At 44.2% G+C, this 13,805-nt stretch overlaps 1 protein-coding gene across 1 annotated transcript in view; it reads right to left on the minus strand.

Moving 5' to 3' along the window:
- LOC309551283 (uncharacterized protein) overlaps window positions 1-13,805 on the minus strand; it is a 96,460-nt gene that overhangs the window by 26,825 nt on the left and 55,830 nt on the right. The window contains exon 12 of the mRNA XM_082251809.1: window positions 8,718-8,880. Coding sequence (XP_082107935.1) covers window positions 8,718-8,880 — 163 coding nt within the window. The remainder of the gene's footprint in view (window positions 1-8,717; window positions 8,881-13,805) is intronic.

Consider the following 13,805-nt stretch of genomic DNA (forward strand, 5'->3'; position numbering starts at 1 on the left):
AGCCATTCATCACCAATTATCAACAAAGTCATGTGATGGTCTTGATAGTGCAGACATGATTTTTAGGGTTAGGATTTGTGTTTTTGGCACAAGAAAAGGTGCAGTATATGTTTAAGGGGCCTTTGTGACCCTCATGAGACATTTAAAGCCCATAATAGTCTAAAAAAAAAAAAAGGAAAAAAAAAAAAAAAAAACCAATGGGAAAAAAAAAAAAATAATATAATTCCTGGTGATCCTGCCGTGCTTCCTACAGTTAAGGCGCTTCCTATAGAATGCCAATGGTCTGTCCCTATCTCCCAATTGCTCTAAAGAGTTGTCATCCTGTCACATGTGCCCCAGGTGGAGACTAAAGGCAGGGGTATCAGCACACATTGCACTGGCATGGTTCACCATTGTCACTATCAGGAAGTCAATCCAGAGCAATAATGCACAGCAGAGGCTGGAAAGAATATTGGAGAGATCCCTGAGTTCCCAGCTCTGTATACCTGCTGTGTCCATTATGAGGGGTTCCCACCATCCCTGTGCTGAGTTCCCAGGTCTGTACACCTGTTGAAAACATTATGAGGGGTTCCCACCATCCCTATGCTAAGTTCATAGGTCTGTACACCTGCTGTGCCCATTATAAGGGGTTCCCACTATCCCTGGGCTGAGTTCCTAGGTCTGTACACCTGCTGTGCCCATTATAAGGGGTTTCCACCATCCCTGGGCTGAGTTTCTAGGTCTGTACACCCGTTGAGCCCATTATGAGGGGTTCCCACCACCCTGTGCTGAGCCCCCAGGTCTGTATCCCTGCTGTGCCCATTATGAGGGGTTCCCACCACCCTGTGCTGAGCCCCCAGGTCTGTATCCCTGCTGTGCCCATTATGAGGGGTTCCCACCATCCCTATGCTGAGTTCCTGGGTCTGTATCCCTGCTGTGCCCATTATGAAGGTTTCCCACCATCCCTGTGCTGAGTTCCCAGGTCTCTACAGTTTCTGTGCCCATTATGAGGTGTTCCCACAATCCCTGTGCTGAGTTCCTGGGTCTGTACAATTTCTGAGCCCGTTATGAGGGGTTCCCACCATTCTTGCTGGATTTCTATTTATTTTATATGATGGGGAATGTAACAGGAGGGACTGTAGCACAGCACATATAGGTAACACAGCCAGAAACTATTGCAGGGAGACCTCGCTATTTGAGACCCCATTAGATATAGGAAGGCAGGGAAGGTCTCAGCCCATAAGACTCCACCTAAAAGTTAAAAATCACTTATGGGTGAACTAATACCATAACACTGCTTTGCACACCATGTTACCTACAATGGATGGAGACATCACATAGGGTATCCTATGTGTGTAGCATTAATCTCAGCAGAAGTGAGGCACAACTGCCATCTTACCCCCAGGTGACCGTCTTCCCCGGGTGGGGTCTGGCCATCGCTCTGTTCCTTGGCGCTGTGCAGTTCTGGATGGAGAGTGGTTTATGCTCTGGGCACAGCTGGGCTCTGCAGCTCCAGTAACAAGCTCTGGTCTCAGCTGACATCTCAGGTATCCCCGGGAGGAATGGCGTCTTACATCAGAATATAAACAGCTCCATGTCTGCTGTCTGTGCCGGTTGTTAAGGAGGATTTTCTGCACTGTTAACTTCCTACACTGACCCTTAAAGTCTATGGAAACCCAACCACTAAAATCTCAAATCATCTGTAAAATGTTTAGCACCACCGAAGGAGCTGCTGGATGTTAGGGGCTCTCCTCTCCTGTTGGTGACCCAACCTGTAGCTGCACCCAACAATTGACTGACCCACAGATAGACTTTGGTGCCTTTTATCTTCTTTTTGCATTTTTATTGACTCATTTGTCTTGCGGGCGGAGAGGGTTAGGGGTACAGGATGCCCCAAAAAAATCAGCAAAGATCTCTCCGCACAGCAAACATCACCTAAAATTCTTTAGGCTCAGACAGGCTATCTTCCAGTTTTCCAGGCCAGTTTAGAATCTGTAGCCCCAGGTTTAAGCCCTTTAGAGAACAAATGCTTCTTCACTCTGACTTCTTCTTCAGTCAATGGGCCTTGGAGACAAAGCCTGGACCCTTCTACACTTAAAGCGGAGTTCCACCCTAAAATTATACTTACCTCCATCTTCTTGCTCCGGGTCACCTGAAAAACAAATGGATAATCCCAATTTTTTTTTTTTTACTTACCTGGTTTAGAAGAAAATATACTTACCTTACTTTCTCTTCCTCCCCTTGGCGGGCACGGCGAGTCGTCACTTCCTGGCTTGCAATGATTCCTGGGAGATGAACGTCATCGCTCCCAGGAATCAATGCACCTGCACCGGCCCCGACGTCAGTTCCGGTGCAGGCGCCGTCATACCTTGCTAAACAGCTTTTGGGCATGCCCAGAAGCTGTGCAGGGATGACGCTGCGGCACCGGAAGTGACGGCGGGGCCGGTGCAGTGCATCGTGGGACCGAAGAAGACGGAAGAGGACACAGAAGAGGACGCGCTGGCTTCAAGCTGCCCACACCTGAGATGGCAGTGCTGGACAATACATTTTCAAGGTAAGTATTTCTTCTAAAAGGTAAGTGCAACCCGGGACAGATCAGAGGCTATCCATTGTGGAATTCACCCCCTGACTGTCCCGGGGGTATTTTTATTAAAAAAAAAATTTCCCAGGGTGGAACTCCGCTTTAAATCCTCCTCAGGCAAAGTGCAATGATCCAATGCAGACAAACCGCTCAGGCGAGATTTGGCTCAGGTGCAGGTCGGATCCGCTGTCCAGATAATGAGTCAAACATAGAAATGGTAATGATCGCACTCTGATTGAAAATCAAAGCAAATGGAGTAATTTATTCTTCATCACAGACATGGAAACAAGACCATTAAGACACAGGACAGGTAAAAGGTTGACGCGTTTCATGACAATACCAGTCTCTTACTCATAACCCTACAAATAGTGTTGGTGGATTGTCCACAGATAAAGGGGCAACAACAGCTGAAGCGGATGAATGGTAATCATTCCACCTAAAGAACGCCCCTCTCACCTGTGGCACATAATTCCACCAATAATTCCATCAGTCCTGACCTCAGTATCTGAGGAAAGGGATTTAGGAGTAATTATTTCAGAAGACTTAAAGGTGGGAAGACAATGTAATAGAGCAGCACGAAATGCCAGCAGAATGCTTGGATGTATAGGGAGAGGTATAAGCAGTAGAAAGAGAGAAGTGCTTATGCCGCTGTACAGAACACTGGTGAGACCTCACTTGGAGTATTGTGCGCAGTACTGGAGGCCATATCTCCAGAAGGATATAGATACTCTAGAGAGAGTTCAGAGAAGAGCTACTAAACTAGTACATGGATTGCAGGAAAAAACTTACCAGGAAAGGTTAAAGGACCTTAACATGTATAGCTTGGAAGAAAGAAGAGACAGAGGGGATATGATAGAAACTTTAAAATACATAAAGGGAATCAACTCGGTAAAGGAGGAGAGCATATTTAAAAGAAGAAAAACTACCACAAGAGGACACAGTTTTAAATTAGAGGGGCAAAGGTTTAAAAGTAATATGAGGAAGTATTACTTTACTGAGAGAGTAGTGGATGCATGGAATAACCTTCCTGCAGAAGTGGTAGCTGCAAATACAGTGAAGGAGTTTAAGCATGCATGGGATAGGCATAAGGCTATCCTTCATATAAGATAGGGCCAGGGACTATTCATAGGATTCAGATATATTGGGCAGACTAGATGGGCCAAATGGTTCTTATCTGCCGACACATTCTATGTTTCTATGTTTCTATACATAGAGACAACAACAATCGGTTACATATTCTTATATAACCAATGAAAAGATTAAATGATAATAATGCATTCAAAGCATCAAAGACACACAGAGATCGACATCAAAAGGCACAGTTAGATGCCTAAACATTGAACCAATGCATATACTGTATGTATACAGTGTGATGCTCTAAAATATCTAGCCCATGTGTTGTAAAAAAACAAAAAAAAATGATAACAAAGTTGAAAAAGAAAAGAAAAGTGAATCGTATCTCGTAATTAATGAGAGATCCGACATAGAGATAGAAATATATGTCGGCAGGGCTTTTCTTCTCAGAGAATAGGTACAGGAACCCCTCCCTTCTGAGTAATTTCTCCCCCTACCTACCTCTAAGCACCATCCCTTGATTCCACTCCCTATCCACCGCGCTGTACCGCTCCATTTAGATAATAAGTATAATTTTGTGCTACTAGGCAATTTGTATGGAATTTAATAGACCCCCACCCCAGCAACAATAGATTCCCCCAGCAACAATGGACACCCCCAGCAACAATAGCATAGTTGCCAACATTTAAAAAAGATTTCCAGGGACACTTTGCAGCACAGCTATCAATTACCACACCCACTTCCCTGAGGCTCCGCCCACTCTGCACGATTAATCTCGCATACTTATCAGATTATAGAGTCTACTCAATATAGAGAGAATTACAGGAAATTAAAAAGGGAATTTCGAATTTAAGGCCACAGTAGCAGAGTTGGAATAAGTCTCCTATTCAGCTGCACTACTTCTGTGTAACATTTATGGGCAGCCTGATTAACAGGCGCTTCCAGGGACAATATAAATTACCTGGGGCAGGCTCCAATTTCCAGGGACTGTCCCAGGAAAAAAGGGACAGTTGGCAAGTATGCAATAGATACCCCCAGCAACAATGGATCCACAGAAACAAAGTACCACCCCAGGAACAATAAACCACCAGCAGCAACATCAGATCTCCCAGCAGCCAGCATCAATAAACCCTCCAGCAGTAATAGACCTCTCCCTTTACGGCAGATCCCTCCCAGCAACAATTAATCCACCAGTATTATAAGACCTCCTGCCAGCAACAAAAGATACCCCCACACACAAAAATAGATCTCTACCAGCAACAATAGATCCCCCAGCAGGCAGCATCATTAGACCCTCCAGTACACCCCAGCACTCCTTACCATAAAATACATTCAGTTCTGGAGGTGCCGGAACTACGTTCCCCCACGTTCCCCCTGAAAAAAAGCCCTGCATGTCGGTCTCCAATACTTTCCACTTACCGTATGATGTGCATGGCGTAAAAAAAATATATGTATAAAAACATAATATTGAATGTGAAAACCCAATGAAAATAAAAATAATGGAAAATAAAAATTAAATTGCTGAAATTTAATTGTAGTATGTGCAAATTCATATATGTATTAGTGAATATACACTCATATATAAATATATCATTGGAAAAAAGGAAGAAAGTGGGAAGGAAAGACACTTTTAAAAAACGAGAGAAGGACTGAATATATATATTGTTACATAGAATCTTCATGAATAATAAAGTATTATTATATTCAGGCCAAAAAACGATCGTTGCGTGAGTGGGATGAAAGTCTATATTGTTTCGTATATGTCCGACTATTTTATATAATTAAATATAATAATGAATAACAAACTCAAACAAAAGAAGATGGAAATATAAATAGACGGACATTTACAAAGTGCATATAGAGAATTGATACAAATGAAACAATTATTAACAGTCTCAACTCGTATTGAACTATAATCTATCCATCGGAAATATACAAAATTCAAATACAAATACAAAAAGGAGAAAACCATGACCGATCTGATCAAGAAATATACAGTGGGTACGGAAAGTATTCAGACCCCCTTAAATTTTTCACTCTTTGTTATATTGCAGCCATTTGCTAAAATCATTTAAGTTCATTCTTCTTCCTCATGAATGTACACATAGCACCCCATACTGACAGAAAAACACAGAATTGTTGACATTGTTGCAGATTTATTAAAAAAGAAAAACTGAAATATCACATGGTCCTAAGTATTCAGACCCTTTGCTCAGTATTTAGTAGAAGCCCCCTTTTGATCTAATACAGCCAGGAGTCTTTTTGGGAAAGATGCAACAAGTCTTTCACACCTGGATTTGGGGATCCTCTGCCATTCCTCCTTGCAGATCCTCTCCAGTTCTGTCAGGTTGGATGGTAAACGTTGGTGGACGGCCATTTTTAGGTCTCTCCAGAGATGCTCAATTGGGTTTAAGTCAGGGCTCTGGCTGGGCCATTCAAGAACAGTCACGGAGTTGTTGTGAAGCCACTCCTTCGTTATTTTAGCTGTGTGCTTAGGGCCATTGTCTTGTTGGAAGGTAAACCTTCGGCCCAGTCTGAGGTCCAGAACACTCTGGAGAAGGTTTTTGTCTAGGATATCCCTGTACTTGGCCGCATTCATCTTTTCCTCGATTGCAACCAGTCGTCCTGTCCCTGCAGCTGAAAAACACCCCCACAGCATGATGCTGCCACCACCATGCTTCACTGTTGGGACTGTATTGGACAGGTGATGAGCAGTGCCTGGTTTTCTCCACACATACCGCTTAGAATTAAGGCCAAAAAGTTCTATTTTGGTCTCATCAGACCAGAGAATCTTATTTCTCACCATCTTGGAGTCCTTCAGGTGTTTTTTAGCAAACTCCATGCGGGCTTTCATGTGTCTTACACTGAGGAGAGGCTTCCATCGGGCCACTCTGCCATAAAGCCCCGACTGGTGGAGGGCTGCAGTGATGGTTGACTTTCTACAACTTTCTCCCATCTCCTGACTGCATCTCTGGAGCTCAGCCACAGTGATCTTTGGGTTCTTCTTTACCTCTCTCACCAAGGCTCTTCTCCCCCGATAGCTCAGTTTGGCCGGACGGCCAGCTCTAGGAAGGGTTCTGGTCGTCCCAAACGTCTTCCATTTGAGGATTATGGAGGCCACTGTGCTCTTAGGAACCTTAAGTGCAGCCGAAATCTTTTAGTAACCTTGGCCAGATCTGTGCCTTGCCACAATTCTGTCTCTGAGCTCTTCAGGCAGTTCCTTTGACCTCATGATTCTCATTTCCTCTGACATGCATTGTGATCTGGAAGGTCTTATATAGACAGGTGTGTGGCTTTCCTAATCAAGTCCAATCAGTATAATCAAACACAGCTGGACTCAAATGAAGGTGTAGAACCATCTCAAGGATAATCAGAAGAAATGGAAAGCACCTGAGTTAAATATATGAGTGTCACAGCAAAGGGTCTGAATACTTAGGACCATGTGATATTTCAGTTTTTCTTTTTTAATAAATCTGCAACAATGTCAACAATTCTGTGTTTTTCTGTCAGTATGGGGTGCTATGTGTACATTCATGAGGAAGAAGAATGAACTTAAATGATTTTAGCAAATGGCTGCAATATAACAAAGAGTGAAAAATTTAAGGGGGTCTGAATACTTTCCGTACCCACTGTATATGCCAAAGAAATGCCCTTTTTAAATTATTACAATGTTTAATTTTTTTTTTTTTTACAATTTTTTATTTTTTTACAGGGCAGGAAAGCCAGCAGCGCTGCGGGATGTGGTGGTGGGGGGTCTTTACAGTGAAAGGGGGGAACACGGGGGGGGAATCAGAAGCAGGCAGAACAGGGAGGGTTCATGATCCCCTGATGACGTCAGCGCGTCTGACGAAACGTGCGTCGGGAACGTGAGACCGTGGAGTTCCGGGTTGGTGATACACAGGAACAGAGGAGCGTCCCGTACACCGAACCCATGCTGCATTTACCCCATGAAGGCATTCTGTATATGATGTTTGAGTAAGTGCATTTCTATTAATAAACCCCAATATTAGAACATACTACACTATCGGAGTTTCCTTATCTTTTTCCCCATACCATACCACCCTGGAAATACTTGGAGTTCCTTGTGCGAGCTGAGCCATATTAAGGGACCTGAAGGATAGCTTGGAGGCATTTGTGGACCTTATATGCTGTTTTAGACCCCCTGTAATTAAGGGGTCCACCAGCTTCGGTAAGAAGTATTTACCCCGAGCACTGGGTGGAGAAAGTCCCTATGGTGGAGGTCCCTCACTTGAAGCTAAAGTGATTTTCAGTCATTGCTGAGAGATCCGTATTGCACTGGGCACTTTAAGGACTGTTGATATTTCACTAAGGACTTTTTCACAACATATATATTTATTTATCTATTTATTCATATATATTTATTCACTAGTATATATATATTTATTTATTTATATGTTTATGCACACAAGCACTTTTTTGGTTGTGTTTTAAGTGTTTAAGCGCAATATATTCACCCTTTTTCAGAACAGGGAGGGTGATCGGTGTCGGAGAAGTAATTACAGGAACAATGCCCTTTGTCTGTGTCTCTCCCTGCAGCAGCTGAAAGCTGCCAGGAGGGGTAGAAACTGACCTTCAGCTGCTGCAGAGAGCCGCACAGGGCTTCCTTCTGTAATTGCCCCTCTGCCCGACCGCACCGATTGCCCGTGTTGTTGGGGCCCCCCTGTGTGCCCGGGCCCCTACAGGGAGGACTGTTGCCCCCCCCTATCAGTGTGTATGAGGAAACCTGATTTTCCCAGAAGTCTGCCTTAAGATACAAGTCAGATTTTGGGCATCCCCTGCAACACAAATTTAATTATGGTGAGATACCCCCAATGAGGAATAACATCTAAAGGGATGCAGACCCTGCCGCTTTCCTCATTAGAGCCCTGCAGGTGCAGCAGCTGATAATTCTGAAACCACTCCCATTAGATTTACTTTGCATGTGGACACAGAGGACCAAACAGCTATTTCTTCAGAATAGCAAAAGGTAGGAATTTGCAACAAAGTTTGTGAAAATCCCTGCAATGTACAGAGATCACCCAGAGGGGAAGGAATAATTCTGTTACATTGTATCCACACTTACTTCAGGAAGGTGGCGATGTCGTAGCTCAGGAACCGCAGCCAGGGGTCACACAGCGCCGTCAGAACCAGGCGGTACATCGACAAAAAATCTGACGACTGGACCTTCTCCGGGGTCACATGTGATGGGCCCCACGCAGCATCCGGCCGCCCACCAGGGCCACAACCTGGAAGATATACATTGGGGGAGATTTACTAAAAGTTCTGCACTCAGTATCTGTTTGTTAACCACTTCTGGACCTGGAAGGATTTGCCCCCTTATTGACCAGGCCACTGCATTATTTTAACGGACAATTGCGCGGTCGTGCGACGCTGTACCCAAATAAAATTGATGTCCCTTTTTTTCCCACAAATATAACTTTATTTTGGTGGTATTTCATCACCTCTGCGACTTTTATTTTTTGCACTATAAACAAAGAAATAGCGACAATTCTGAAAAAAAAAATATATATTTTCCACATTCTGCTATAGAACATTCCAAAAAAACAATTTTTTAACATTTTAGGCCAATTTGTATTCTGCTACATATTTTTGGTAAAAAAAAAAAAAAAAATGTCTACAAACTAGGGGAATGATTTATGTCATTTATAGTTATTTATTTTTTTACTAGTAATGACGGCGATCTGCGATTTTTAGCAGGACTGCGACATTGCGGACAGATCGGACCCCTACACTTTTTGGGGGTACCAGTGACATTACTACAGTAATCAGTGCTAAAAATATGCATTGTTAGTGTAGTAATGACACTGGCAGGGAAGGGGTTAACCTAAGGGTGATCAAAGGGGTACATGTGAGCCTAGGGGGTGTTTTCTAACTGTGAGGGGGGTGGGCTTGTGAAATTAATACAGAGACCTGTGTTCCTAAAAAAAAGAGGATCACAGGCGCTCTGTGTTCATTCCAGAATGAACAACAGCCCTCTGTGTTTACAACAGCAGACCGCCATTCAGTCTCCACGGAGAGCGATTGCGGGTGCCCAGCAGCAATCGTGGCTGCCGGTGTTCTATCAGAATAGCGCTACCTATCGGATTCTGCAACCGTAAGTGACGTACGGACGAGAACAACTTACTGTGCATTCGCCATGCGTTCCAACATGGCCGCTATGCGTTCCAATAGGTTTCCTAATGTGACAGAACACGAAGCAGCAGCGGACATCTTCTTACACCCAGGCAAGTCTTGAATTTTACATTTATTTTAGCAGTAAACTCACCTTATAGACTGAAATAGACTATTTCACAGCGACCGAAAGTCTATTTCACTATATAATCAGTTTGTTGCTGAGCAGTGGGGGGTGTACCAAGATGGCCTCCACTGAGCAGTGCAGGGTGTACCAAGATGGCCTCCACTGAGCAGTGCAGGGTGTACCAAGATGGCCTCCACTGAGCAGTGCAGGGTGTACCAAGATGGACGTCGCCACCTTCTATCTGCAGGTTTCTCGCTATACTATACTAATAATAGAAATGTAATACTGTGATTCAGTCTATAAGGTTAGTAAAATATTTACTTAATAATAATAATAATAATAATTATAATAATATTATTATTATTTTTATAATTATTATTATTATTATTATTATTATTATTAATAATAAAAATAATAATAATAATAATATAAAATAATTAATAATAATTATAAAATAATAATAATTACAATAATAATAATAAATAATTATAATTACAATAATAATAATAATAAAATAAAAAATTCAGTCTATATAAGGTGCTGAAATAAATGTCAAATTCAAGACTTGCGTGGGTGTAAGAAGATGTCGGCCTCTGCTTCGTGTTCTGTAACATTAAGAAACTTTCGTTGGCAGAATCTGATAGGCACCGGCCCTGTGCATCAGCTTCCCCGCTGGCGAGTGGGCATGCATGTGCCCCCAGGATCGCTCCTGCGAACCGCCGTACAGGTACGGCGATTCGTGGGTATCTGCCAACCTGACGCCGTATATAGGCGGCGGCTGGTTGGCAAGTGGTTAATCAGCCACATAACCTGTGTAATTCAAATATGTCCTGGTTTAAGGGGATGAGGTGGCCCCATGTTTGTGTTCAGGCAGGCAGCTAGAGGGGTGGTAACACCGGCTCAGCCACCTAGTTTTATCACCCCCCTGGCCTCATGTGTGAACTAGGCCCAAGGGAGAATTTTCAGATTTCCCAGGGTTGGTCTTTAACAAAATAAAAGAGACAAAATATACAATTGTTACAATGTTGTCAGCTGTACATTGTGTACTAGGGATCGACTGATATCATTTTTCTCATTGCCGGTACCGATATTTTGGTCATCGCGTATCGGCCGATATTTACGTACATTTAAAAATGTTTTATTTTTTTTATTTTTATCACTTGACAGGTACTCTTGTGGAGGGATCTGGGGGGTCTAAAAGACCCCAAACTCCTCCTCTGCACTTAAAAGCATTCAAAACACCAATTTTGGCTGTTTTGAATGCTGTCATTTTTTTTAATCTGCTGTCATGACATCACTTCCGGGTTTTTGCATGGAGACCCGATCAGAGCCGAATGCGGCTTTGATCGGGTCTCCGTCGGCGGTGCAGGCTGGTTGCCCGGGTCTCCCGGTGCAACGGGAGAACCGGGCGACCCGCGGAAGGTGGCGGGGGGGGGGGGGACGTCTCCTCCCGCTCCTTGTAATGACAGCTGAGCGGCTTCTTAGCCGTATCGGTTGTCATTACAAGACAGTCGGGACGCCGGTCCCCGTGTGTTGCCTCTATCTGCAGGCATCACTCCGGTACAAGCACTTTCCGAAAAATCTGCAATATCGGTAACCTCCGGGGCCGATTCCGATATATCGGGGAAAGCGCATATCGGCCCTCGATATATCGGCTTTGCCAATAATCGGTCGATCCCTAGTCTCTAGAGCCCTGGTCTCCAACCTGTGGCCCGAGGGCCACATACGGCTCTTTGGTATATGATGTGCGTCACTCATCCCTCGGCAGGCTGTAGTTGGGACATTGATTAGGGTAATAGCATTGATCTCTATTAGCCTCGTGTCACATGTTCCCAGATTCCTATTGTCTTCTGCAGCATCTCCCAATGTATCCTGTCCTCACTCTCTGACCCTCATTTCCTCTATTAGCTCTGCAGTCTCTGACACTCCACTCCAGCATTACATATATTGGAGGTGGCCCTTTGGGGATGTCAGGGGCCGCATTTGAGACCCCCTTTAGCTCATAAGTTGATAATCACTGCTCTAGACCAATGTTTCTCCTCCTTTTTTCAGCCAAGGCACCCCGTCAAAGTTATGGACGGTCTTGAGGCACCCCATTCTAAAATGTAAAAACGATTCTAAAAGTTTTGCATGATGCAGAAAAATCCACACATGTAGGACCACCCAACGTTAGAGGTGATTTATTCTTCCAAAGCAATTACACTTTTGTAAACTGGTTCTGACTAGTATTCCAATGTTTCTCTTCTCCCTCAGTTTTTCTCCAACACCCCCGCTAAGGTGCCCTCAATGCTGATATAGAGAGGCAGAGGTGGGTCAAACAAGAATGCTATGCAGGCAACTGACGTCCTCCTCTTCAACTGGTGATGCCATTGGTCATTAGGATGCTGGCAGATAGAAGGTTGTAATGGTTCGCAATGAAAACCTGTGACTTTGTTTAACTAACCACTTTTCGACCGCTCGCCGCAGTTTTACTGTAGCAGGCTGGCTCGGCTGCGCGAATCAACACAGAGATACGACGGTTCGCGAGAGTGGTGCGGGGGGGTGAGCGCGTGGCGCCGATGGCATGCTCCCGCCCCCACTAGGCAGCAGGGAAGCCGATCCATGGGACTGGCGGACTCGATTTCCACCGGGCACCCGCGATCGCTCCCCACTGAGAGAGAAGGACAGTCAGCTGTTGTAAACACAGCAGACCGTTGTTCTCTCTGAAATAATCACAGAGCACCTGTGATCCTTCTATATAGGATCACAGGTCTATATGATCATTTCACAAGCCCCGCCCCATACAGTTGGAAAACACCCCCCCCTAGGCTCACACTTAACCCTTTGATCGCCCCTGGTTAAACCCCTTCCCTGCCAGTGTCATTATTACAGTAACAGTGCATATTTTTAGCATTGATTACTGAAGTAATGTCACTTCTATATAGGATCACAGGTCTCTGTGTTCAGTCCAGGGCTGCCATCAGGGGGGTACAGCCCATACAGATGTAGGGGGCCCAGGCGTCCCGAGGGGCCCAGTCCCGAGGGATGCCCAGGCTCCAAGTTGACACCTCCCCTTTTTTCCTTTCCTCCCCTACACTGGCAACTAGTCCCTACTCTCGCTGGTGCCACCCGTTGCACTGGCTCCCGACTCCCAGCCTCCCCCTGAACGCCGCTGTCAAAATGATTGCTTGCTAGGATCCCCTGGTGTCCTTGCATTCAATCAAATGCATTCACAAGCCCAGGCAGAGGAAAAGGATGTAACTTGGTGGTCAGGCCCGAGGGGCCCAGGCCTAAAGCTGTGTAAGGGGCCCCAAAATTTCTGATGGCTGCCCTGGTTCAGTCCATAAGCTCATCCCCCCCACAGTTAGAAAACACCCCCCTAGGCTCACAAATAACCCTTGGTTATCGCTCCTGTGTTAACCCCTTCCCTGCCAGTGTCATTATTACAGTAACAGGGCATATTTTTAAAACTGATTACTGCAGTAATGTCACTGGTCCCCCCAAAAGTGTCAAAAATGTCAGTTAGGGGTCCGATCTGTCCGCCGCAATGTCGCAGTCCCGCTAAAAATCGCAGATCGCCGCCATTACTAGTAAAAAAAAAAAAATGACAAATCTTTCCCCTAGTTTGTAGACGCGATAACGTTTGCACAAACCAATCAAAATACGCTTATTGTGTTTTTTTGTTTTTTTTTACCAAAAATATGTAGCAGAATACAAATTGGCCTAAAACGTTTAAAAAATTTGATTTTTCCATTTTTTTTTGGGAATGTTATATAGCAGAATGTGAAAAATATTTTTTTTTTTTTTCAAAATTGTTGCTTTTTTTTGTTTATAGCGCAAAAAATAAAAATCGCAGAGGTGATCAAATACCACTAAAAGAAAGCTCTATTTGTGGGAAAAAAAATCATCAATTTTATATAGGATCACAGGTCT

The sequence above is a fragment of the Pelophylax lessonae genome (genome assembly GCF_965119305.1).
Source record: "Pelophylax lessonae genome assembly, chromosome: 3".
In the NCBI taxonomy this organism is placed as follows: domain Eukaryota; kingdom Metazoa; phylum Chordata; class Amphibia; order Anura; family Ranidae; genus Pelophylax; species Pelophylax lessonae.